The sequence below is a fragment of the Penicillium canescens genome, assembly GCF_028828765.1.
Source record: "Penicillium canescens strain IBT 15451 chromosome Unknown utg000002l_segment0_segment0, whole genome shotgun sequence".
Taxonomy (NCBI): domain Eukaryota; kingdom Fungi; phylum Ascomycota; class Eurotiomycetes; order Eurotiales; family Aspergillaceae; genus Penicillium; species Penicillium canescens.
Genome location: NW_026703964.1, coordinates 4345013 through 4367712, shown reverse-complemented (window position 1 = coordinate 4367712; position 22700 = coordinate 4345013). Strand labels below are relative to the sequence as shown.

Sequence of the window (22700 nt, the reverse complement as noted above, 5' to 3'; positions counted from 1 at the left end):
GAAATGTGGACAGCATCTAAGATGGCAGACTCAGATACTGGGGTGGGATAGCCCGCCAAATGTTCTAGCGTTATCCCATACTTTGTGGCTGGCAAAGTCGCTTTTGTGGGGGATTACAGGTCGGGGTGGTTCCGATAGCTATGACTTTACACGGACTTGACCTAAACTGTGGGATGCGACAAGGCTATAAACTTACAGAGCTCACCGTTGTTTCGATGCTGGATATATTGACTTGTGCAGATCTGTCCACTAACTGACCAGATTTCTTGCTTTCTTGGAGTCATATCATTGCTCTCTTCATGATGGATCCCGACAAAGCTACCGATCAGTATATAGAGGTGGTGGAAGATGCTTCAACTAAGCAAGCCCCCAGAGCGGAAGTGGAGGTCATGGGCACGGTGAAATTGACAGAAGACACAATTGTCTATATTCCGGCTCCCACAACTGATCCTCGAGGTATCTGCAAGGTTATTGCTTGCTATACTCATCTGCTAACGGGCAACATAGATCCATTGAATATGTCCCGATGGCAGAAAATCATAATTCTCATTGTGTTATCTACCTGTGAGTGCAAATCTGATGCTCCCTTGCTATTCCCAGAAAAAATGACACATAATCTGTGAATTAAATAGTCTCTACATTGGGCGTGTCGATGGTTTCCGGGTTTGGAGGCTTGATTACCTTCTATATTCCCGAGTATGCTGCTGCTGGAAAAGACTACGCAGCCATTTCTGCTCTGATGACATATCCCACCCTCTTCATGTGAGATTCGAAACTTCCAAGAGATTTAGTATCTGTGATAGAAGCCGTGGTCCTGACACATACCCGCAACAGGGGAATTGGAAACCTTGTTGGGATGCCTCTTGCTATTGCCGTTGGTCGTCGTATAGTATTGTTGGTCTGTACGGTGATTCTAGTTGTTGGTGCCGTTCTCTGTGCTACAGCTACATCATACAACTGGCATCTGGGGGCTCGCATGGTAATTGGAATATCTGCTGGACAAAGCGAAGCCTTGGTTCCTATGATCACACAGGTAAGCAGACCCTCATTCGCGTCTAATATTTGTTGATTGACGAAAATACCATATTTAGGAAGTCTTCTTCCTACATGAACGAAGCAAATTCCTCATGGCGCAGCAGACAGTCCAGGTTATCCTGTCCACCATTTATTGCCTCTTTGCTAGCCCTATTGCAGGTGCTCTGACACCGCAGGGCTGGTATGGACTTGGGGCAGGACTAGCAGGTGCTCAGTGCTTTGTGGCATTCTTTTTCCTTCCAGAGACTAAGTATAATCGAGACTTATCCGCATATCAGGAACCTACCAGTACATCTGAAGATGACTTGGAAGCAAGCAAGTCTGGAAAAGCACGAGTAATGATATGCAAAGAGAAGCCTCCTCTCGACTACTTAAACTTTGAGAAACGGACCTGGAAGTCTGACATGAGACTTTGGATCGGAGAGCCTGAATGGTATAAGGCAGTGGAAGTACTCAAGGTTCGTCCCCAAGACAAGGTCATTTCTTTTCTGACCAGGTCTCTTCGAGTCAAAGCTAATTGCCTTCTACATTAGCAAACTTGCGAATTACTCTTTTTCCCAAATGTGCTTTGGGCTCTATGTCTCAATGGTCTCACAATTGGCACGAACATTGCGATGGCAACAACATACGGCACCATCCTCACGGCTGCCCCATACAACTGGCCCGATACAAGTACCAGCTACGTTAGCTGTGGACAGATAATCGTGGCAATTATTGCCCTCCCTCTATTAGGTACAGGGTCGGATAAATTGGTTCGAATGCGCGCGGAACGCAACGGTGGAATACACGAACCAGAAACCCGGATCTTGCCTTTGATCTTGCCCATAATCGTTGGAACGATCACAGCCATATTCTATGGACAGGGTGCTGAGCATCCAGAGAAATATCACTGGTTTGTGTATGTGTGGTCCATTGCGGCATACTATTTTGCATTCGTGGGAGCAAATATCGTGGCTATCACATACCTGCTTGATAGCTACCCTGCGCGTGCTGGACCAATGTTGATTATTATATGTGCTTTTAGGGGGTTTATTTCATTTGGCACGAGCTATGGAACTATGCCGTTTGTGGAGAGTCATGGATATGATGGCGCGTTTGGCACTTTTGGTGCGCTTACGGCTGTTTTGGGCGTGCTCGGTGTGCCGATCTACTTCTGGGGGAAGAATATCCGCCAATTCACTGGCAGATTTGCGAAAAGCAAGTCGGATTGAGCTTCAATTCAATTATTGTGATACTTGATGCGATTTGGGCTTTGTGAGATTTGGCAAGCAAATAATAAATTCTAGTTACCTGAGCGGATCAAAGCCGAAATACATGATTCTATTGTACAAGATACTAACTCTAAGGATCTAACACATGTGCTCGAAAAGTAACTATGCTGTGGTCACCAGACCTGCTTTATACTTTTAGACCAACTAACCGCAGCAAGTCAGTTCCTCACACAATGTCCCACAAATAACCTGGCATCGAGGACTAGGTTTGTCGGCATCTCGGGGAATATCCTTATCAGTCTCATCTGAGAGTTCGGGTTGAAGGGTGACTGAGTGAATTCCATAAGCGTGGAAGCATTCATTAATGACGCGAGCGATGTGCATGAAGTCCTCGACGGAGTTCTCAGAAACAACAATGTGCACAGAGGCGAGGGTCTTTTGCTGATTCAGACGCCAAATGTGGAGTTCATGGATTGCATTGACGCCGGGGATCTGAGAATTGTCAGTGTGAGTGTAGATTGGCGACAAGTCAGAAATGTATGTTTACCCTTTCTAGATCGTGGGCCACATCTCCCATATCAACACCTGTAGGCACACACTCTAGCAAAATTAAACCAGCTCGGTGCACTTGATAGTGTTAGTCTAGAGTTTCGTTTCTAGAGCGCAAAGCTTACTGATTGGCATTGAGGATAAAAGGATGAGAATTGCAATGAACATGCTCACACCTGGATCGGCATAGTAACGGCCGGGATGGGGTGCTGCGAGCCAGATAATTAGACCAGCAGCCATCACGCCCAGGTTATTTATTGCGTCGCCAATGACGTGGACAAAGACCCCCATCATTCCAAGATCACCGTGGTCATGGCCGTGGCCATGGCTATGATCGTGACCACCTGAGCCTGAGCTAGAATGACAGAGTTTCTCGAAGTTCAGATGCTTGTGGCCATGATGCTAACAAGTATTAGGTTAGCTTGACTGACTTTAAGTAGGAAATGCATACCTTAGAGCTAGAATCCTGGCACTGCTCACTGACGTGAGGAAGGGGGGCCTCAATCGTGGGTGCTGGACCATGACCATGGCCATGGCCATGCCCATGGTCTGAGTCTGTGTCAGTCAAATCTACGTGGCACACCTGACATATAACATACCATGGAGAAACACAGCGCTAATTATGTTCAGTCCTAACCCGACGCAACCTACGATGAACATCATCTTAGGGTTTTGGACATCTGAGTGTAAGGTCAGCAGTGCTCGCATTGCAGGAAAGGCTGGATTGACTCACGTTGCAGAGCAATGAAACGCTCGATAGACTGTAAGAATATACTGATACCCAGCCCAAAAAGAAGAACACCATTGAAAAAGGCACCTAGCAGCTGAGCACGCTGCCAACCAAAGGAAAGTTCCCTGGGTGAATCGGTACACTCGGATTTCTGCATGTTTGAGCGAGTATCAGAGGAAGGTAGATGTTTATATGTTCAACTGTCACACACCTTCAAGGCAACAAGTGCAATGATGAAGCTAACCAGATCGTTCAGCTGCAAAAGGCGTCAGACAAAACATCCTAGAAGGTACCAACCCGTGAGACAGCTTACATAGTGAAAAGCATCTGCAATTAGGGCAATTGAATGGGTATAAAATCCCACTATCTAGGTCAGTATGGTCACATCTCAACAAACACAGCAAGCAGTACGGACACGAGATCTCGGCGAGAAAGAAGCAAGTCGAGATGCCAATGACAACCGCCAGGCGCGTCGAGCGCGAAAGATGCAAAGCCATCATCCTAATTGTAAACAACCTGCGAGAAATAAAGAGCCGAAACTGGAAAGGAAAGGGGAAATAATTCGGGTTGGCGCCACTCATGTGGTGAGGTATCAGATGCAGGCAAGAAAAAGAAAATAAGCCTAGAGCCCAGCTATTTACAAAAGAGGCGTTCTTACAGACCATTGACTGCCTTGTGCGCGAATGCTGCCCAGCCTCATTTGAGAAAGCAATGGTACGATGTTGCCGTGGCCGTGTAACTTTTGAAGCTCCGGCCGCAGGGAAGTATGTGGGAAGTATGCGGAGAGCCTGACTGTTACTTGACGTGGTGAGTATAAGACATTTAGTGGTGGGAATCTGTATTATTGCTTTTCTGTTACTGGACTATATGTTAATTGGGAAATGGGAGGAAATGGACGTTCGGTTAAGGCAGTGTGTTGTAGGCGCGACGGGAATCCTGGACTCCCCAGCCCTACCCTCATTCCTGCGGAGGAATGCAGATCCCAACGTTCTACAACTGAATGCAAGTACCCGATACACTTTGAATGGAATGCGATTTAATTATACAATTTCATGGTCACAGAGGCTTCGTTATGGAGTATTGTGAGTATAGACTAGGCGGCAATTTGATCCGAAAGTCCATCCAACTCACGCGCCCAGTTTCTGTGCCTTGAGATATGCCAGATAAACTGCTCAGCCAGACCCTTGGCATCAGGTCCGATCTTACCAACCTTCAACAAGGAAGCCGCGTCTCCGTGTCCCGTCACAACGCCATATGACTCCTTGAGTGAGGTGCCACTCTGAGCCACCTCGACTTCCGGAAGATTAATCTGGCGCTGGATGAATGGCACAGCATCATTCGCACCGGCAATGGCCTTAAGGTGGGCAAATGACTCGGAGATCCAGTGCTTAGCGACACCGTTCTTTGATAGCGCCTGAACATGCTTTCCACCAGGAACAAACACCGCGTCAAAGAGAGTGGACCGCATTCCTGTGAAGAAATGATCGGGTACCACCTTCTGTCCAGACTCCGATGTCACTCCCTGGCGCTGAGCACCAATGGTAAAGACGAATGCGCCTTGGGCTTGAAGGGTTTCTTTCATGGTGGTGTACTGGTTGAAGTCGAAGCCGTCGGCGATGAGGATAGCAATACGACGCGTCGCGATGGTGGGCTTCTCCGGCATGTATTCCATCTGGCTTAACCCCTTGGCCTTGAGACCCTTGTTTTCTTTCAGGGCCTTGACCGGGGTATCAGCGCCAACGTTGGTGGCGACAGTCTGAGCGAGCTCCAAGCTGATTGCTGCAAGGCGCTCAGTCATGCGCTTGTAAACCACTGGATCGTCGCAGTGGTCCAGCTCAAACGAGAAAGCCTTGGCCACGTGCATCTTTTCAATTTTCGACAGCGAGTTGTAGAATACTTGAGCTTGGTTGTAGTGTTCCGCGAACTTGTCTGACAGATCACGCTTTTTGGCACCCTGCTGCTTCTCTGGGTAGCTGGTAAAGCCACCTTGAGCGGGAGTAGCGGGTGGGTTGGCTTCAAAGCGGTTAGGCCAGTAGTTGACTTTGCCCTTGGTGATGCGGTGCTTCATAGCACCGTCACGGTTAACCAGATTCATGTACGGACAGACTGGACGATTGATTGGCAGTTCCTGCCAGTTAGGACCTAGGCGTGAAATCTGTGTATCAAAGTACGAGAAGTTTCGACCTTGAAGAAGTGGGTCATCGGAGAAATCAATACCAGGGACGATGTGACTGGTACAGAATGCAGCCTGCTCCGTCTGGGGGAAGAACTCGTCGACATTGCGGTTCAATTCCATCTCTCCAATGTAGCGGATCGGAACCAATTCCTCGGGCCACACTTTGGTAGCATCGAGCGGATCGAATTCAAAGTCGTCGGCCTTTTCCTCGGGGATTAGCTGAAGACCAAACTTCCAGCGAGGGAACTGGCCCGCGTCAATGGCGTCCATCAGATCCTTGCGGTGGAAGTCTGGATCTTGACCAGCGATCTTCAAGGCCTCATCCCAGACAAGTGAGTGCACACCCAGCTCGGGGGTGAAATGGAACTTGACAAGATGGCGCTTGCCTTCCTTGTTAACCAGAGAGTAGGTGTTCACACCAAAGCCCTGCATCATCCGATACGAGCGAGGAATAGCTCGATCAGACATAATCTGAAACCACGTCAGTTACCATCCAGTCAAACTCGATAATAAGATATACGCACCCATTGATTCATGTGCGTCACCTCCGAATGCATATACTGGAAATCCCAGAAATTATTATGAGCACTCTGACCCTGCGGCACCTCATTATGTGGCTCAGGCTTCACAGAGTGAATCACATCAGGGAACTTGATCGCATCCTGGATAAAGAACACGGGGATATTGTTGCCGACAATATCCCAGTTGCCTTCGGAAGTATACATTTTGATGGCGAACCCGCGCACGTCGCGGACAGTGTCTGCGCTGCCCTTGCTGCCCTGCACTGTTGAGAAACGCAGGAATAGCGGTGTTGTCCGGCTAGTGTCCGTCAGGACACCGGCAGTCGTAACATCCTCTGCACTTTCGTATAGTTTGAACGTGCCGAATGCGCCCGTCCCGCGGGCGTGCACAACTCGCTCTGGGATGCGTTCGTGGTCGAAACGCATGATCTGATAGTGAAGGTTAGCTACTGTTCGTATGGACTTGGATTATCCGGCCATGGATCTACCTTTTCACGGGCGATCTGGTCCTCCAGAAGCGAGGGACCGGTCTTCTTTCCATCGACGACGCGGAGCCAATGGTCTGGGTCTGTGATCTTGATGCCATAGTCGGTACTCATATGTTGCTTGCTGTTAAGCTCGACAGTGTCTTTCTGCAGATCGGCAAACTTGCCGTCGGCAGTTTTGGAGTTTGTATTAGCCGCCATGGTTGATATTAACACCTAACAGGTGGTGAAGGGTCGAGGTATGTGAATAGGTGAAACGAAAGAGATACTTCTTACCATTGGCATCCTTTATAAAAGAAGCAAGCATTAAGCCAGGTTACCAAGGAAATCTAATTGCTACGTCAATGATGTAATTCAGCCAATCACTAATGCAAGAAATCAAATCATGTCGCCATTACTCAAGTCGATTGTTCTCGATCAAGAGCTAGTGGAGTGAAAGTCACCGCCGCAACTCCCAATGACCATAGTGTGACTGAATCCTGAATGCCGAGGTAGTCTTTTTCCCGCAATGTCGGGCCAAAAACCTGTCAAGAAAGCATAAGACAGGAAATATTGCGAATCTCGAGTCTTTGATTCGTGGGTCACTTTCTGCAAATCCACCGCGGAGGAAGCATCCGGACAACTTCATTCTTCCCTTGGCTCTGGGTCGATCATTGCAGGGAGTTCAGCAGGGCTCTCATGAGTAGCTGATACCGGTTGCAGAGCGGATGACGTGGAGAACTGTCCGTGTTGACCTTGGGAGTCCCCCAAGTGACGTCATCTGATATCAAGTTTATCTCAACTCCAATGTTCAACTATGCCCAGCTATATACACAAATCTATATGCACAGGTATCTCCATCTCAGTTAAACAGAAAGTTTACATGTTATCTTCACTCCAATGGCTGCGAGTCTTCAGCCATGCCTCGCGCTCCTCTTTGCTCTGTTCTGGGCTCATACCAAGTCCCATTCCACGTTCCACCCATTCCTTACTACCCATCTCTGAAAGACGAGAGAGCGCACGTGCAAACGCGAATCGCTCCTCATCTCCACTAAAGATGGATGTCTTCTTAAGCGTCTCCACTGACATGCCCAAATCGTCCATCAGGCTACGCATCGCGTCTGAGAGATCGGAGTGGTTGCCGTCACCCTTGAGGGTGTTCTTGACCTCGGAATCTGACATGAAGAGATTTGTAAGGGCTGTTTCCGAGGTGAGGACTAGCTTGGCCTGTAGTTTTGTAAATAATTGGTATATGGCGAGACTGCAACTGTAAGAAGGTACATACCCTGCTTTCATAAACCGCATCGATAAAGGTGATGAAGCGTCGTGCCAGGTCGCGTTGTTTGTGGTCCATTGATGGCACATCCGTGACAATGAACGCATCGTAATGACGGACCAGCTCGAGATAGTCAGCTGCACCAGTGGCTGTGCCGATGAGTTGCTGGAACGTGAACAAGGCAGCCTTGCCACTGGCCTGGGGCACCTTGATTTCGCGTCCCCATACAATTTGAGAGTCTGCGTGAGGGGGGTCGTTGATGGGATCGCCTAAGAATTCGAACCATTTCTGGGCGTGACGCTCCGCGTCCTCTCCTAGGGGGTAATGGTAAACGGCGGCTGGGGGCCGGGGGATCTTCCGGTAGTCCGTTGGAGAATTGAGATTGATAACATTCAAGTGGGTCTTGAGAAGGTTTATACAGGGAATAAAGGACTCTCGCTGGATGCCGTTTTTGTACAAATCGTCAGGGTGTCGGTTGGAGGTGGTGACAAGGACTATGCCATGGGACATGAGAATCTCTAGCAGCCTGTAATCCGTCAGTAAAAGCCATGATTCGGATTTGATCGAACATACCTTCTCAGGATCATGGCATCAGCAACATCTGTACACTGGAACTCGTCGAAGCAAAGCACGCTCGCGGTCTGGGCAATATCGGCCGCAACCATGGGCAGAGCATCGAAGTCATTTCCATACTGCATCTTCACCACATGCATGCGCTTATGTACATCCTGCATGAAGTTGTGGAAATGGATACGGGTCTTGTCTTTGATATTGGGCGGCAGCGTATCGAAGAATAGATCCATCAACATAGTCTTGCCGCACCCAACATCGCCATACATGTACAGTCCCTTCGGAAGGTTCTCAGGGATAGTAGATTTCGCGGCCTTTTTGGAACCGCCAAAAAGCGATCCAAAGAACGAAGGCTTTTGTTGAAGGTCCAAGGACTGGGGATCAGGGTGGACAACCTTGGGTGGGTGATAGTCCTTCAGTGCTTCGAACAAGCCTTGGAGACCTTGCATGATGCCTATTCATGTATAGGTCCATGTCAGTTTTGTATTCTGGATATCTTGCCTAGCTCAGGTCCACGCCTCCAGAGTGTAGTGTAGTGCACTCACCTCTCTGGTACTCATCATCCCGCAACCGACCCTCCTCTACCCGTATATTATATTCCCCCAATGGCCCATCCTTTGGCGCCGCCGAAGACTTCTTTTCGCCGCCCGCAGCTCCATCCGTGACCGTAGCCAAACCGCGCGTCTTCTGCGAACGACTAGCCAACTGGGGCCGCGGGATCCGAGCGGAGGATGCACAACCTGGCGAAGCGCGACTCGACCTCGGGGTATCAAGTATCATGCGCTCGGTGGCATACGATATCTCACGAGCCGCACCCCGCAGCCTTGCAGGGCGCACACCCCGTGGAGCCCAGAGCGCGCCTGGGAAGCATTCTGCGCAAAGCTTTGCTGATGGTCGGCTCATTAGCGCTATTTTTGGTATGACTGCCGGACTTTTTGGGACGAGGTTAGGGTCGGGCTCTATCGCGGAGAGTTGCGCTGCGAAGGCGTTAACCGAGGTATTGTAAGATGGGATTGTTTTCTTCCGGGCAGCGGCGGTTCGTACACACGTGGCGACAGGATCGAAGCACCAGGGTACTCGATCACAGCTGTACAGATAACCCAGTGACTACTGAAATGAGAATCTGAAACTCTAGCAGACAACCCGCAGTGTTCTCCGTGTCTGTCGAAAAAGAGACGGCCGGAACTCGGGCCGAGTCACGTGATTGATTAGCGTTGCGATCTTTGACAATTGATATCATCAGTTATGTTGGTAAAGTAGGGGCTGTGGAGTATCACTGCAGTGCTAAAGTAAGGCTAAATATAGCATCACAGTATATGCATGAGCAGAAAGACATATGTACACGCAGAAGCAGACAGACCGGGGTACGATCCGTAAACAACAGAGGATATAGATCAAATGCGAAACCAAAGCTCAGATAAAAAGAACAGAAGAAGATTGAACAGAGAGCAGAACCCACAACGCGCGTAGTGAACATAGTTAACAGACAATGAAAACCAAGAGAGATCGGAAAGATAAAAAGGAAACCATGCCGTACATCTCGCATCAGATTCGTAACATTGCGATCACGTCCTCGTGGACCAAGTAAAATCGCTCAAGGAATACTAACCAGTCAGAGATAAAACAAGTAAACAAACCACGCATATCAAAAAACGCCGATGCACCCTAGTCATTTCAAACATTTACCGGCGAAAACACCCCGGTGGAACCAATAAGTCTATCGTTGACCGCAACACCGGAAAGAACCGACTTGCTTTTTATGCGATGCTGACGAAGAGAGTCAGCTTGGTGTTCCGCTGCATGGCGCTTTCCAGGTCTTGATCCGTGTGAAGGTCAACGTATGAGCCGGTAGATTCATCGCGGTACTGCACAATGATATCTTCCTGGATCTTCAACCGATCAGACAGCTTGTCCTTGAGATGTTGCATGCTCACACCAGCTGGAATTCGAATGGCAATCAAGTCATCCTGGAAGAACACCTTGACCTTCATGGCGCTGTTGCTTGATGCGCCAGAGGCTTGAGTGAGGGAGCTTGGTTGTCGGTTCATGGGTGGTTGGCCACCATTAGCGTAGGCTGCAGGGGCTTGCGCGCGCTGCTGAGATGCGCGATCCGTGGGTGTATTGATTTGCTGCTGCGAAGACTGGCGCGACACACTTTGCGAGGCATCCACGCCAGCAGATTGTTGGGATCCACCGGAGTACCGGGCATCCTCTCCGAAAGCACTAGGATCAATCTCAAAGTCCCCTTCACGGGGTGCAAAGAGTTCTCGGACAAGTGGGCAGCGGGAGATATGCGGGGGCATAGACAGGAGTTTCTTGATATATTCGTCGAGGTTCTGTCGGCGGCCGTTGGAGATGGCATCGGTCACATGAGTGACAGGGCCAGGCATGAATGGTAGAGTTCGTGCACGACCACGGTTACCGGCTTCATCTTCAAATTGAGTCAATAGAGCAATCTGGAAGTCATAGAAGTCGTGGTAGTAACGCGACAGCTCCCAGCAGCGTCCATCCTCCATCTTTGCCTCGATGATATACCAGTATTTGTCGTTGTCGAAACAGTAGCGGGGAATATAGGCGGAGACGGGGACTAGGAGGGGGTAGCCTTGTTGTTGCGGCATCGGCGCCTGCGAGATAGTTCCCTTGCTGGCGTTGCGCTGGTGGTATTCCTATTCAGGCATTAGCAAAGGAAAGAAAGGGAAAAACGCGACTGATTGATGCTGCAACATACATAGTTGTTGCCGTTTTGACTCAGATGGCTCTGGTGGCCCATGGACATTTTGTCCATGCCCGAGGTGACACCCATCATGCTGCCACCGTGGCCGGACTCAATCTTGCCTAGAGTGATACTGCTGTTTTTATACTCCGCCGTCATTTTCTTCCATTCCTCGACCTTGGGGACCCCGGCGCGTCGCACCGCGTCCAGTGGATCGGTCACAGCCTGACCGCTCTGCATGTCGCGCAATTCGATGAAAGAGACGGGGATGAGCCCCGGGCCACCAAGGCGACCAATGGGTTTGGCGACGAACCATTCCGGGTTGGACTGGGCGATGACAATAATGGCCTCGCCGGCCTTCGCATCCAATTCATCGGGCCGCTCAGCCTGAAAGTCATACTGAACAATGCCATAGACCATAGCGCCCTGACCTTTGAGTGCAGACATTCTGAACGCGCCGTTTTTGGTGGTGGCGGAATCGGTGCGGTTGGAGAAACCTGAGTCGTGGTCCTGGGGCAAGTCGGCGGAACCCCCACTATCCCTCTCGTTTTTGCCGATAACCTCAAAAAAGGAGACGGGCACGAGCCCCCCTAGCACTGGGGATCAGCGGGTTACACGCTTCGTACCAATCTGAATCGTCCTCCCTGCTGATAACGTGAAAGAAATCTCCCTTGCTGAACGCCAATTCCGGAGATGTTCCCTCCGGTTGGTAGTCGTAGAGAGCTTTGATCACCTAGACATGCGGTCAGCCACCGCCACAAAGGGTTTGACTCGAACTCGACTCACTTTCTTAGGAGGCAGAATCGCAATAGCAGATTTGGGGGTGATAGAGATGTGGTGGTGTTTGGGATCTTTCTCCCCTTTCAAGGATCGCCTAATGGCCTATTTCGAAACCGGATTAATATAACACCAGTTAATATCTCGGGAGACTCACTCACCTTCATGCTGGGGATGGGATGCGAAAGGGAAGAATAGGAAACTGCCTCTCTCTGTATTGCGGTTCTAACCAGGGGCCCGCTTTTTCTTTAATCCCCAGGGGTAGAGGTACCTAGGTAGTCTTTGAGAGATATGACGACAGCCTATATTTGGCCTGTAGAGTGTCTGCGGGATTACGGTTGGGCAGACAATGGGCGGCTAACGGTAATCAATCACACCACGGGAATACAACCTTACACAGAATCGAATCAGGGTACGTTACACCTTTCAAGTTTAATTCCGGAGTAGAAGAAAAGAAGAAAAAGGAAAAACGCCCTTGCCTCTCCACTTCAGCCCCGTGGTCCAGCTGTGTCTGTACCGCGGATCTGACGTCTCCCCCTCCTTCCCTCAAAAGCCCGTTTAGATCGCTTTGTGAACCGACAAAGGGCGCCTAGAATGTGTAGAATGTAGGGGTTGAGAGTGAAATTACAAGATAAATTATGCAGTATTTAATTACCATGTGTACTGTGTACTGTGCACTGTACACGCCTTGAAGGAAAAAAAGTGTCGATCATGACCTACATGAGGATCACACCCGAAGACCATGGTTGCAATATAAATCGCCAGAATATTCTCCACATACGGGCTCAAAGTTGGTCAACAGTATACATGATTGTCGCACCTTACATGGCCCTATTTGGTACCACCCAACTCTGACATGGCCTTGGGCCCCACGTGGCAAAGTTCCATAGAAGCTTCATAGAAGGCCAATGGAACAAATGGAACAGGTAGTATAGGAATGCATTTGCAAAATGTACTGGAGAGATGGGACTCGTATTTACTCTGGTCAATGCACATGTCTCTCGAGTGTTGACTGTCGCAAACAAAGAAATGGAAAACTCCAACAGACGCCAGTGGGTATTAGTATCATAGTCTAGTAGTGGTAAGACTAGTTGAGATCCGGGGTGCTTGAGGCAAAGATTGGAAGGCAACTGAAAATGCAAGGCCCCAGGAAAAGGCCAAATGAAGAGGTGCGCATCCGAGAGGAACTCCTGTTGCTGAGAAGAAAAAAAATAGTCCGGCATCCAATGGGTTACGGGCTTTGGCGTAATTCCATCATGAGAACTGAGTTAGATCTGACCCTTGATATCGACGACGCGATACGCATCTGCCTTGGCCGTTTCGAACAGCAAGCCTGCTTTGCTTGTCAACAGCCGCACTTCGCCGTTCTTCTCTTCCAATAGCTCCGCAGAGGCATTGTTGAGAACGAAATGGGCGGTCTGCTCATCGGATTCAAATCCAAGTTCTTCGGTGATAAACCGAATGTTCACATCGGGTTTGTACCTGCGAAGAGTTAGAACGTTCAGACAAAATAGCGAAGTAGAACCACTTACGCTCTACAAATGGCACATAGAGCACTCAGGCGCTCACGATCGACAAACATGTCCATGAGGTAGGCTCCCATATTCGGCGTGTCAAGATAAAGCTGGAAGAAGCGATGATAGTTCCCGAGCGCAAGGGCAGAACGGACATCTAGAGCATGCTTGACAGCCAGGTCCTTCTTATCTTCTGCTGTGACATCGGCTAGTGCATCGTTCATGGCCGTCCAGTTCCGGGTGTAAATGAAATAGAGGATACGATACGCCTTGAACTCTGTCGGGTGTCCTCCCAGCTGCTGTGCATACAGCACTCGTAGCTGGGTTTGGCACTGGTTGTACTCACCAAGATCCCCTTTCTCCAAGGCGATGCGCGCATGGATTTCGTAGACAGAGACGGTGAACTCATTGCGAATGTGTTGGACCGTTAGATCCTGGCGTAGGGACTTGAACTGATCGCAGATGTAACCGTAGTTGCCATCGTGCTTCCATTTTTTCTTCAAGAGATCCAGGGCGTTCTTCAGCACTGATAGGGGACGAACAGTGTCTGGGTTGGGAGCAGAAGTCAATCTGAAGTAGTTCTTCTCCAGGGTTTGGCATCGTCCGACAACGGGTCCTTGGTCGGCGTCGGATCTGGTTCCCGGTGATTCGGTGGGTGAGGAAGGTGAGCTTCCGTTGATGTTCAGTCCCTCAAAACGCCTCCTCCGCATTTCCAAATTAGCTTTGGACTTACTAGACTGGTCCAATGTCATTTTCTGTTTTTTGTCTGTAGTAGGGTGAGTAACGCGGTCTTCAAAACGGTTGTTAGCTTTTCTCCATGGCGGAGATCCATTCTGTAGCTGGTGTGGGTCCGTCGACTTCCTCTTGCGTGCGGCATCTCCGGGTGAAGATGATAGAGACGCCCAGTTCGAGGAAGCAGGGTTTGCCAGAATCTTATTGCGTTCATTCTGTACCATGACCTGTGGCAAGGGGAGCCGCTCCCAATCGATCTTTTCGAGCTTCCCGTTCTCGGCTGCCTCGGTGATCACAATCTTCAATTTCTCCTGCATTTCAGGAATGGTCACGCTGGAAATTTGATTCTCGGGGGCGAAACACCGTTGCACATAGGAGCGAACGGGTGGCGGAAATTCCACTCGCTTGCGAGCGTCTGCATCCGGTGCCGACATATTGGGCTGGGAGGGAGGATATCCGTTGGCTGTGGTGTTGGCTTTATTATGGGCAAGGCTACGACGTGCTTGAACTGGAGTATAGGCAGGTGTCGCTAAGAAAATGTGAGCGTCTTGCCAAAAGGACTCGTCTCGGATCGGGTCGTTTGGGCTTACCAGTAGTAGGAAATGCAGAGGGTCTAGGCATCGGGGCAGAGGCTGTAGAACGCCAAGGTGGGGCACTGGAGTTCATTCCGGGACTTGAAGAAAGAAAGATGCAAAAGGTAGGAAAAGGGCAAGGGAGTGAACGAGATGATAGGCAAAAGAAATGAGAAATGAGCTACGAGGGGGTTGGACTCGAGGAATGGATGGATATTTTCCTACACCGTCGATGGTACGGGAATCTGAGATGAAAGAACGATATTATTGAGATGAAAGTCTCCAGTTGATGAAGTGCACTCGACGGTGAGGGTACTCGCTTACTTCTCGGATATTTGTTTCTCCGCATGTCCACTTATCGCCTTATCGGATCTCCAGCCATAACTACTTCTTCTCTCCATTCTCTCCATGGGGATCTCCTCAAACTGGTCCTAGATGTTCTTCAAGGCGCTGGACCTGACCACTGCGCTCAGGCCTTTGCTATTACCTGATGAGACCCTCCTCTTTGTCCAGGATGCAGTGGGGCTCTATGAAGGGTACGTAGCTCATCGTGATGTTGATGCGGGGTGCTAATTGGAGAAGGAAATACAAGATTCAGAACTACCAGAACGGACATGCCTATCTCACATCTCACAGAGTGTGCTATGTTGCTACCGATGATCCGCGGAAGTATTCGGTGGCTATCGACCTTAAGGAAATTGATCGAGTGGAGTATCAGGTACGGGATAAGCTGTACTCAAGCTTCGACTCTTCAATCGCTGACATATTCCTGATGTCTAGGCTAGCTTCTTGAAGTCTTCTCCAAAGATTACCATATACCCCAAACCGCAGAAGAACAAGGCTGATAAGTCGAGGAGTGCAACTGCCAGCCCCGCTGTATTCCAACAATCAGCCCTTCATTCGACACAATCACTGTCGACTCTCCCACAATCAAATGTTCCACAGGGTTCTTTGTGTCCTAAATCGATCAATGCCACTTGGATTTGTCCGATTTGCTCATTCTCCAATCCAGTTCCGTCCAACTTCGACCCGGCAACCGCGAGCGCTGCTACACATTTGCCCCCATGTCTAGCATGTGGAATCAAACCACCATTTACAACCGTGCTAAAAGCAGCCATCAGTGCTGCGACTAGTCGGGACTCTCCCATGCCTTTAATTGCATCGCCAGCCATTTCACATAGTATACCCCAACCAGGCTCTGTGGCGTCGCCTGGGCCCGGAGGATCCGTGTCCTGTCCACGATGTACTTTTGTGAACCACCCATCTCTCACCGAATGCGAGATGTGCGGAGCCCCTTTACTGTCTGCGGGGTATTCCGCTAATGTTAACCGGGTAGATTCACCTGCACCATTATTTGAGCAGTCGCATATCGCAAATACAGAGGTTAGCGAGAGCATCAAACTTTCTTTCCGCGCAGGGGGCGAGAAAACATTTCACGAAAGGCTAAAGGGGGCCTTGGTTCAAAGGAAGTGGCTTCTTCAAAATGCGCCTCCTGTGCCTTCACCTTCCCAGGCCACTTTCTCACCGGGCTTGCCATCTGCTGCCGCTGCTGTGGAAAGCCCTGTTCCTTCCACACCACGGTCTTCCGGTGTCGGTATTGCAGGACTGGAACGTCGTGGACTGGAGGCTCGGAAAAAGAACGAGCTGGTAATCGGGAATGCCTTCGAGGATCTTGGGGCCTTGATGGCATCTGCCAAGCAGATTGTGGCCCTTGCCGAAACTCTCGCACAAGAGTCAGGCATGACCTCCAGCGAGGGCTCCGCAGAAACCAGTGCAGTACTATCCGAATCGGCTGCTGCTCTAGGAATGGTGACCACAAAAGACATGCTCAGCTCTGGATCAGAAAGTCTCTATCTATCAGAACTCGCGCGTGATCTAGCCGAATATCTAACAGATGACCGAAAAGGCATCTTGCAGCGCGAAGGTGGAATCATGAGTCTCATCGATCTCTGGGCGGTCTTCAATCGCTCCCGTAATGGAGTCGAGTTGGCCAGTCCTTCGGATTTCCAGAAGGCCGCAGAGCTATGGGAGAAGCTAAAACTGCCTGTTCGTCTACGACGCTTCAAGAGTGGCCTTCTTGTAGTGCAACGGTATGACTGGAGCGACGAGAAGACAATCGAGAAAATTCAGGACTGGATGGAGGAGCTACGACGCATTCCTCCTGAAGATGTCGTTCCTTGGGATTGGTCGCTATTTGGTCGGGCCGTAACTGCACAAGAAGCCGCACATCGTTTCAAGTGGAGTGTCGGAGTGGCTGCCGAAGAGCTGGAAATGGCTGAAGACCGTGGGATTCTTTGTCGGGAGGAGGGAATTGAGGGCCTACGCTTCTGGCGCAACTACCTCTCTGACCCGATCTCTGATAATCTCTCTCGGCTTGACATTTGAAGCGGAATGATACCAATGAATGTATATATCAAGTTCCATACCCGGATTTACCATGCTGTTGTAAGGGGGTTGTCTGTACATATTATATTGACGATGAAACGAATTCATGGGGGAGACTTTGTGCCCATAACGACAAACAGAGGCCCGTCAGACCGACACTAGGTAGACATGTATATATTCTATTGTCCATACCGGTTTAAACTCCGCTATGCTGTAGAGCCTCCAGGTGATGGGGGTAGGCTAGAAGCAGTTCTTACACTTTTGTGCCTAATTTGGCCCACTGAGCCCTTTATGAACAGCACATCTATAAGGATGTAGGATTATATTTTGCAGTAGAGAAAGGTGGTGAGGCGGTGACGCGCGAATGCTGACTGGCAGCTCTGACGTCAATTAGTAAACCTGGGGATCCCCGGTCCAAAGTGCTTCATTCTTTATTGCTTCGCCTCTTGACATTCCTCTCCATATTATTTCCGCTCCAACTCGCTTTGTTTTTAATGGTCATTTACCAGACAGTGACACAAGCAACCGAGATTGCTGTACCCCATAGTGGAGACGATCGACCGGACCCTCATCAAGCAGCCCCCATTAGTGGGGTATCTACAGATTATCCGTTCTTATTGCTTTCCAACATCTGTGATCCATCATGAGTTCCTCGGCCGCAATATCAACCAGAGCGTCAGCCCCCGAATCATGCGCCCTGCGTTCTCACAATTGGTAGCTACACATATTTCCCGAAGTCGGAGCATGTGGCGATGTGCACGCAACGGTCAGGGTGAAAAGACAGACCGCATTTCACGGCGTATTGACCAATACCATCGGCATCCTCTATTCAGGCAACCAAAGGAAGAAGTTCGTCATGGCGGATCTCCCACTCCCAATCCCAAGCATTCAACTTGGGGCTGGGAAGTGTGGCGCTCTTTTCCAGGTTTCTCTGGCCTCTCCTCTGGCCGAAAAAAGAGCGTTCGGGACTCAGAACAAGAACAACTATACAACCATATGGAGCTGTTAAGAAAGCAGATTGAGGAAGACCCTTACAGTGCTTTGTTTGGGCGCAGATTGGAACCTTTTCACAAGCTTGACAAATCCGACACCTCATTCAATGGCTATCTCCAGTCATTTATGAAAACCAAAAAGCCTACTCGTGCTAGATCCGCGGAGCTAACACAGAAGCAAAAAGGAAGCAACTCAAATCATGTGGGACTTCAGTACGACCCCATTAGTGGGCGGATGGCGCCTATGCCTCCTATTGCATCGGAATCGAAGAACGAGGAGACAAAAGCCGGCTCTCATCAAATCGTAGACTGCTCTCCTGGCAGTGAAGTTGATGCAAAGTTTGTCTCTAACCCGAACTTACTTGAGGATGGACAGTTCCAGCCTGGAATCTCCAAGCTGCATACCGAAGCTCCGCTGGGCTCACACGCGATTGTTGAATGTCCACCAGGCAGCGAGCTGGACGCATTCTTCCAATCCAACACTGTCGCTTCCCGGGATGCAAATATCAGGACACAGGTACTTCGTGAGACTACCAAAAAACCCGATGTTAGCATCGATCGATCCCCTAATAATGAATTGGAGTCGTTGTTTGTTTCCGGATCAATTGAGTCAGAGCATGCTCCACTGGAAACATTCAAAGACATTGAGCCCAAAAAGCGTCTCAACTCGGATTCTGGCTTGGCCTCTGGCACCAATGTGGAGTGTTCTCCGGGCAGTGAACTAGAGGCCAAGTTTATCTCCGAGCCTGCAAGTCAATCGGTCGACACAATTCCATCCGAGTTGGAGAACCAACGCCCAAGCGGTCCAGTGAGTGTTCCCATCGACTGCCCACCAGGAAATGAACTAGACGCAAAATTCTCCTCTGAGCTGGCCAGCCCAAATCCTCACACTGGCAACACTAGCCACCAGGAAGCCATCTCATCCGGACAGTCAGGCTCTCACTCAAGCGTTGAATGCTCTCCTAGTAGTGAGGTAGAAACTCCCGTTTTGTCGGAATTGGCTAGTCAGGACAGTTCTGAATCAAGAGCCCAGACCACTGTTGATTGTCCCCCTGAAAACGAATCAAAAGCCAAATTTATGTCCAACCCAACCTCAAACAGCGATGGACAATTAAAGCCGGCAACGACAGTCGAGCTGGATAACTCCAATAAGGCTGACATCTCCATCGAATGTGCACCTGGAAATGAATTGGAAGCGAGGTTGGTTTCCGACGTGGCCAGTGCCAAGAGCTCTTTCAAGGCTGAAAACCTGGGTACATCGCAAGCCAGCGACATTCGTGCTCAACACGCTTCTGAGGAGACAAAGACACAACAGACACGCTCGTTAGATTTTGATGCTTCCGAGGACCATATAGGTGACTTTTATATCCAACAACAAAAGCTGGCCACTGAGAATGAGAAGCAAACACCATCTCGTCACCTCTCTCCTGAATTCCATATCCTTGCTTACGATGCGTCAACATCCCAAGTAACAACAGCTCAAGCAAGCTCGTTCTTTGGCATCAACGAGAGTGTTAAATCAAGTGAAATTCTATTCCGACTCCACAACGCCGCCAAATTCCTACCTTACTTTGACAAGATGCAGCAAAATGGATACGAAATTGCAACCGGGGGAGGCGACATACTTGTTTTCCGAAAGATTCATAATGCTTCACGCCCGGATGCTCTAAACCACACACACCAGACAGGGCATGAGGATCCTCATTGTTTGAGCAATAGCCCGGCCGAACCAAAAGCATTGCATCACGAGTCCTCCAACTCATTCAAGGTGAGCAGACAGTAAATTGTCTATTCTGGTGGTTTCCTAACACATCCACCTAGCCATCCTCAGCATCGGGCCATGAAGACGAAAAGCCAACAAAGCCTAACTCGTTCTTTCGCAAAGCAGGCCGCAGAATGCTCTTTGGAGCCACGATTACTGTAGCAACTTGCTATGCTATCGGAGTCGTGACGGAATTCTTCCGCACCGGTGGAAAGGACGGCCGTGGAATTGATGGGTTTACTGTGTTCGAGTCGGACCGGCGTCGTTGGGATTGAATCTCAACTGCGGATGGCTAACAATTTACATACATCATCATATCGTGGGACACATCATAGTATGAAAAATTAGATACATCTGAGCCCATTTGGATCTTATGCTTTGGGGCATTTCGAGCTATTCCGCTCTTGTCAATTGGTTTTCCTGCTTTGCTGATTCTGGGTTTACAATGAACGAAGCAAAGACATCCATCAGTAGCCTCAATCAAGTTAGTAGTGATTCCGTTAATGTGCTATTTCAATTCTTTCTCGTTGGTTCCCGAGATATCGTGCACAAGGCCAACACAGTTCAACTCTCACAGATTGTATCACATTAAGGCTCGCAAGTTAGGATTATTCAACGCCCTTCACACATTTTTACCTCTGTCTGACCACAGACAAACGTTACAGGTTGAAGACAGGATCTAATTGCCCAATGATCATCTCATCGTCCGTATCAGCATTAATCTCCTTCATCTCTCCGACATCCGCATCATCTGGCCAGATCCACTCCCAGCAGTTGCTGTTTGCATCTGACTCACTCAGACTACCAATACGATCCCCTCCAGAACTCCTCAGGTCTTCACTCAGCCGGAAAGCCTCCCGATCATCTGCGATGCGAATAACCTCCTCGCGCCGGAGGTCTTCCTCCTGTTCAGCAAACATTTGCTGCTCAAGCTGTATGTCGGTCTCCAGCCGGGCAGTACGCTCTGCATCGCTTTGCACTGGCCAATTGTCTTCACTGCGACCATCGTACGGGTCATAGGGGTTCCATTCAAAGATTTCTTGTAGGCCACCGCAACGGGCTTCGCCGCTGAATAGGTAGAGCTCTAATGCAGCAAGGGCGTGAACTGCTGCTTTGAAATCTTCTGGGTACCAGAGGTCATATTCGCGAGTTCCGAGGACGCGGAATGTGCGGGTCTCGAGCTCGTTGTCTAAGGTGCTGAGCTTGGCTTCTTCCAGGTGTTGGCGGATTCGCTCGATGTTCTCAGCAGAATAGAAGCGGTTGCTCTGGGATCGTCGACCGTTGGTATTTCCTGTAGTGTTGCTCGCGTGTTCTGGGTGATCTTCTGCAGTGTGTTCAATATGGTACGCCTGTCCATCATTCGTATCTGATGTGTACGAGGCCGGAGGACTGGGTGTTCTGTCTTGGATTGTGAGGCCAGATATGGAAATCTCGGGCATTGGGAGCTCGCGCTGGCACCAAATACTTGAGGTCTTTTGGCCTGGGAAGAATGCTCGCAAGATATGCAGCTTTGAGCCATGTAGGCCTAGTAAGAAAGCTTCCTGGTCTGGAATCTTATCTCCCGGGGCGCGGAGACGTCGCAGGTGTAAAAGAAGCTGGCCAAGAATGAGCTTGAACTTTTCTCGAAGGCAGGAGCTGAAAGTTTCAGCTTCTGTGGTCTGCTTTTGTCAGTATATTGTGCTGAAGACAAATCGTAGCGAATTACCGTTGAAACTGGATACAAAGAAACCGAAAAGTCCTGTTGGGGATGGAAATCGAGTGATAGAAAGCCTGAAGCACGTGGTCCATCTTTGTACTTCTCCCGATAACCTGTCCAGTATTCAAGTGGCCGGGAAACAAGACGCGGTCTGGTGAAAAGTACAGTCAGCGATGATGTGGCATGACGCGGTTGTCACCGTAACAGTGCCATGGGCCAGAGGGCGAAATGATATCGACTCACTTTGCGTAAAAGATTACGTCCTCCTTACAAGTCGGTCGTGAGATATTCAACATATCACCGATCTCATGCAGAAGCGCATAGATGACATGGGCTTGCACCCTGGGGTTTTTGGTGCCCACATCATAGTCGAACAACTCACATCCGCCTTCCCACAGCCCTTTGGTAAATTGTGGGACCTTTGCAAGGGACTTGAACACTCCACGGTAGCGCATATCGACTGGTGACCACTCATCCAGGTCGACATCTCGTCCATCTTGGGTGCCATCCCGAAAAATCCAGGCGTTGCGGTGGGTGACAGCTGTAAACATAAGCATTAGCCAGCTTGTTGCACAAATGACACTCATTTGATCAACGATGTGTGATAGGCAATGGTTTGTAGGCCGTGCAAGTAATGTAGCTGTCGATGAACAGGCAACACGTGCTCGTGGGAGCTCAGATGCCGGTCCATGATCAACAAAAAGCAGCCAGGCTAACAGGGAGTGGACTGAGAGGGATACATCCACTGGAGAAACAGGCAAACTTACGGTGTTGCTCAGCTTGCATCAGAAAGCGCACTGGGATCAGGTCCTCGATGGGTCTTTTGAGAAAGAACCTGGCTGTGAGGCCATGAACGTCGACTTCGTGAGGGTCAGGAGCTGCGGGTGTGGTACTGGGGTCGGCAGGCTGAGGTGCGATACTGGGCTCGCCTTGGACCTCCATGTCGAGTATGGAGCACCGTGCCTATCGAGGTTTTTGGGAGATGCTTCGTTCGTGTGTTCAAGAGATCCAGGATGAATTTCCGA

At 49.7% G+C, this 22700-nt stretch overlaps 9 protein-coding genes across 9 annotated transcripts; 3 read left to right on the top strand and 6 right to left on the bottom strand.

Moving 5' to 3' along the window:
- Nucleotides 1-302: 302 nt before the first annotated feature.
- Nucleotides 303-2246, top strand: N7446_002872 (uncharacterized protein; the record flags this gene model as incomplete). The annotated part of the gene is made up of 6 exons (XM_058511621.1): nucleotides 303-456; nucleotides 508-564; nucleotides 633-762; nucleotides 835-1033; nucleotides 1092-1493; nucleotides 1569-2246. The coding sequence occupies 6 exons, from the start codon at nucleotides 303-305 to the stop codon at nucleotides 2244-2246; spliced, it is 1620 nt and encodes a 539-aa protein (XP_058377157.1).
- A 204-nt stretch (nucleotides 2247-2450) lies between these two features.
- On the bottom strand, nucleotides 2451-4025 carry N7446_002871 (putative di-, tri-valent inorganic cation transporter; the record flags this gene model as incomplete). Its single annotated transcript, XM_058511620.1, has 9 exons — nucleotides 2451-2738; nucleotides 2794-2873; nucleotides 2921-3197; nucleotides 3247-3344; nucleotides 3395-3475; nucleotides 3529-3676; nucleotides 3737-3781; nucleotides 3839-3888; nucleotides 3941-4025. The coding sequence occupies 9 exons, from the start codon at nucleotides 4023-4025 to the stop codon at nucleotides 2451-2453; spliced, it is 1152 nt and encodes a 383-aa protein (XP_058377156.1).
- A 593-nt stretch (nucleotides 4026-4618) lies between these two features.
- On the bottom strand, nucleotides 4619-6908 carry N7446_002870 (uncharacterized protein; the record flags this gene model as incomplete). Its single annotated transcript, XM_058511619.1, has 3 exons — nucleotides 4619-6172; nucleotides 6226-6651; nucleotides 6711-6908. The coding sequence occupies 3 exons, from the start codon at nucleotides 6906-6908 to the stop codon at nucleotides 4619-4621; spliced, it is 2178 nt and encodes a 725-aa protein (XP_058377155.1).
- Nucleotides 6909-7565: 657 nt separating this feature from the next.
- N7446_002869 (AFG1/ZapE family ATPase) lies at nucleotides 7566-9652 on the bottom strand (the record flags this gene model as incomplete). Its single annotated transcript, XM_058511618.1, has 4 exons — nucleotides 9078-9652; nucleotides 8536-8986; nucleotides 7972-8488; nucleotides 7566-7913 (listed from the first exon to the last, which is right to left on the bottom strand). Exons 1-4 carry the CDS (start codon nucleotides 9433-9435, stop codon nucleotides 7566-7568), a joined length of 1674 nt encoding a protein of 557 aa, XP_058377154.1. The 5' UTR covers nucleotides 9436-9652.
- Nucleotides 9653-9735: 83 nt separating this feature from the next.
- Nucleotides 9736-12416, bottom strand: N7446_002868 (phosphatidylinositol-3-phosphate-binding protein BEM1). Its single transcript, XM_058511617.1, is given in 5 exon segments — nucleotides 9736-11198; nucleotides 11261-11841; nucleotides 11861-11978; nucleotides 12032-12127; nucleotides 12184-12416. 5 exon segments carry the CDS (start codon nucleotides 12187-12189, stop codon nucleotides 10290-10292), a joined length of 1710 nt encoding a protein of 569 aa, XP_058377153.1. The 5' UTR covers nucleotides 12190-12416; the 3' UTR covers nucleotides 9736-10289.
- An 874-nt stretch (nucleotides 12417-13290) lies between these two features.
- Nucleotides 13291-14934, bottom strand: N7446_002867 (uncharacterized protein; the record flags this gene model as incomplete). Its single annotated transcript, XM_058511616.1, has 3 exons — nucleotides 13291-13504; nucleotides 13555-14797; nucleotides 14859-14934. The coding sequence occupies 3 exons, from the start codon at nucleotides 14932-14934 to the stop codon at nucleotides 13291-13293; spliced, it is 1533 nt and encodes a 510-aa protein (XP_058377152.1).
- A 341-nt stretch (nucleotides 14935-15275) lies between these two features.
- On the top strand, nucleotides 15276-17225 carry N7446_002866 (ESCRT-II subunit protein VPS36; the record flags this gene model as incomplete). The annotated part of the gene is made up of 3 exons (XM_058511615.1): nucleotides 15276-15376; nucleotides 15423-15558; nucleotides 15621-17225. The coding sequence occupies 3 exons, from the start codon at nucleotides 15276-15278 to the stop codon at nucleotides 17223-17225; spliced, it is 1842 nt and encodes a 613-aa protein (XP_058377151.1).
- A 648-nt stretch (nucleotides 17226-17873) lies between these two features.
- N7446_002865 (uncharacterized protein) lies at nucleotides 17874-20321 on the top strand (the record flags this gene model as incomplete). Its single annotated transcript, XM_058511614.1, has 2 exons — nucleotides 17874-19985; nucleotides 20039-20321. Coding segments are annotated over 2 exons (2328 nt in total), but the record flags the coding sequence as incomplete, so codon positions are not given.
- Nucleotides 20322-20638: 317 nt separating this feature from the next.
- On the bottom strand, nucleotides 20639-22617 carry N7446_002864 (uncharacterized protein; the record flags this gene model as incomplete). The annotated part of the gene is made up of 4 exons (XM_058511613.1): nucleotides 20639-21637; nucleotides 21685-21826; nucleotides 21919-22216; nucleotides 22443-22617. The coding sequence occupies 4 exons, from the start codon at nucleotides 22615-22617 to the stop codon at nucleotides 20639-20641; spliced, it is 1614 nt and encodes a 537-aa protein (XP_058377149.1).
- Nucleotides 22618-22700: the final 83 nt, after the last annotated feature.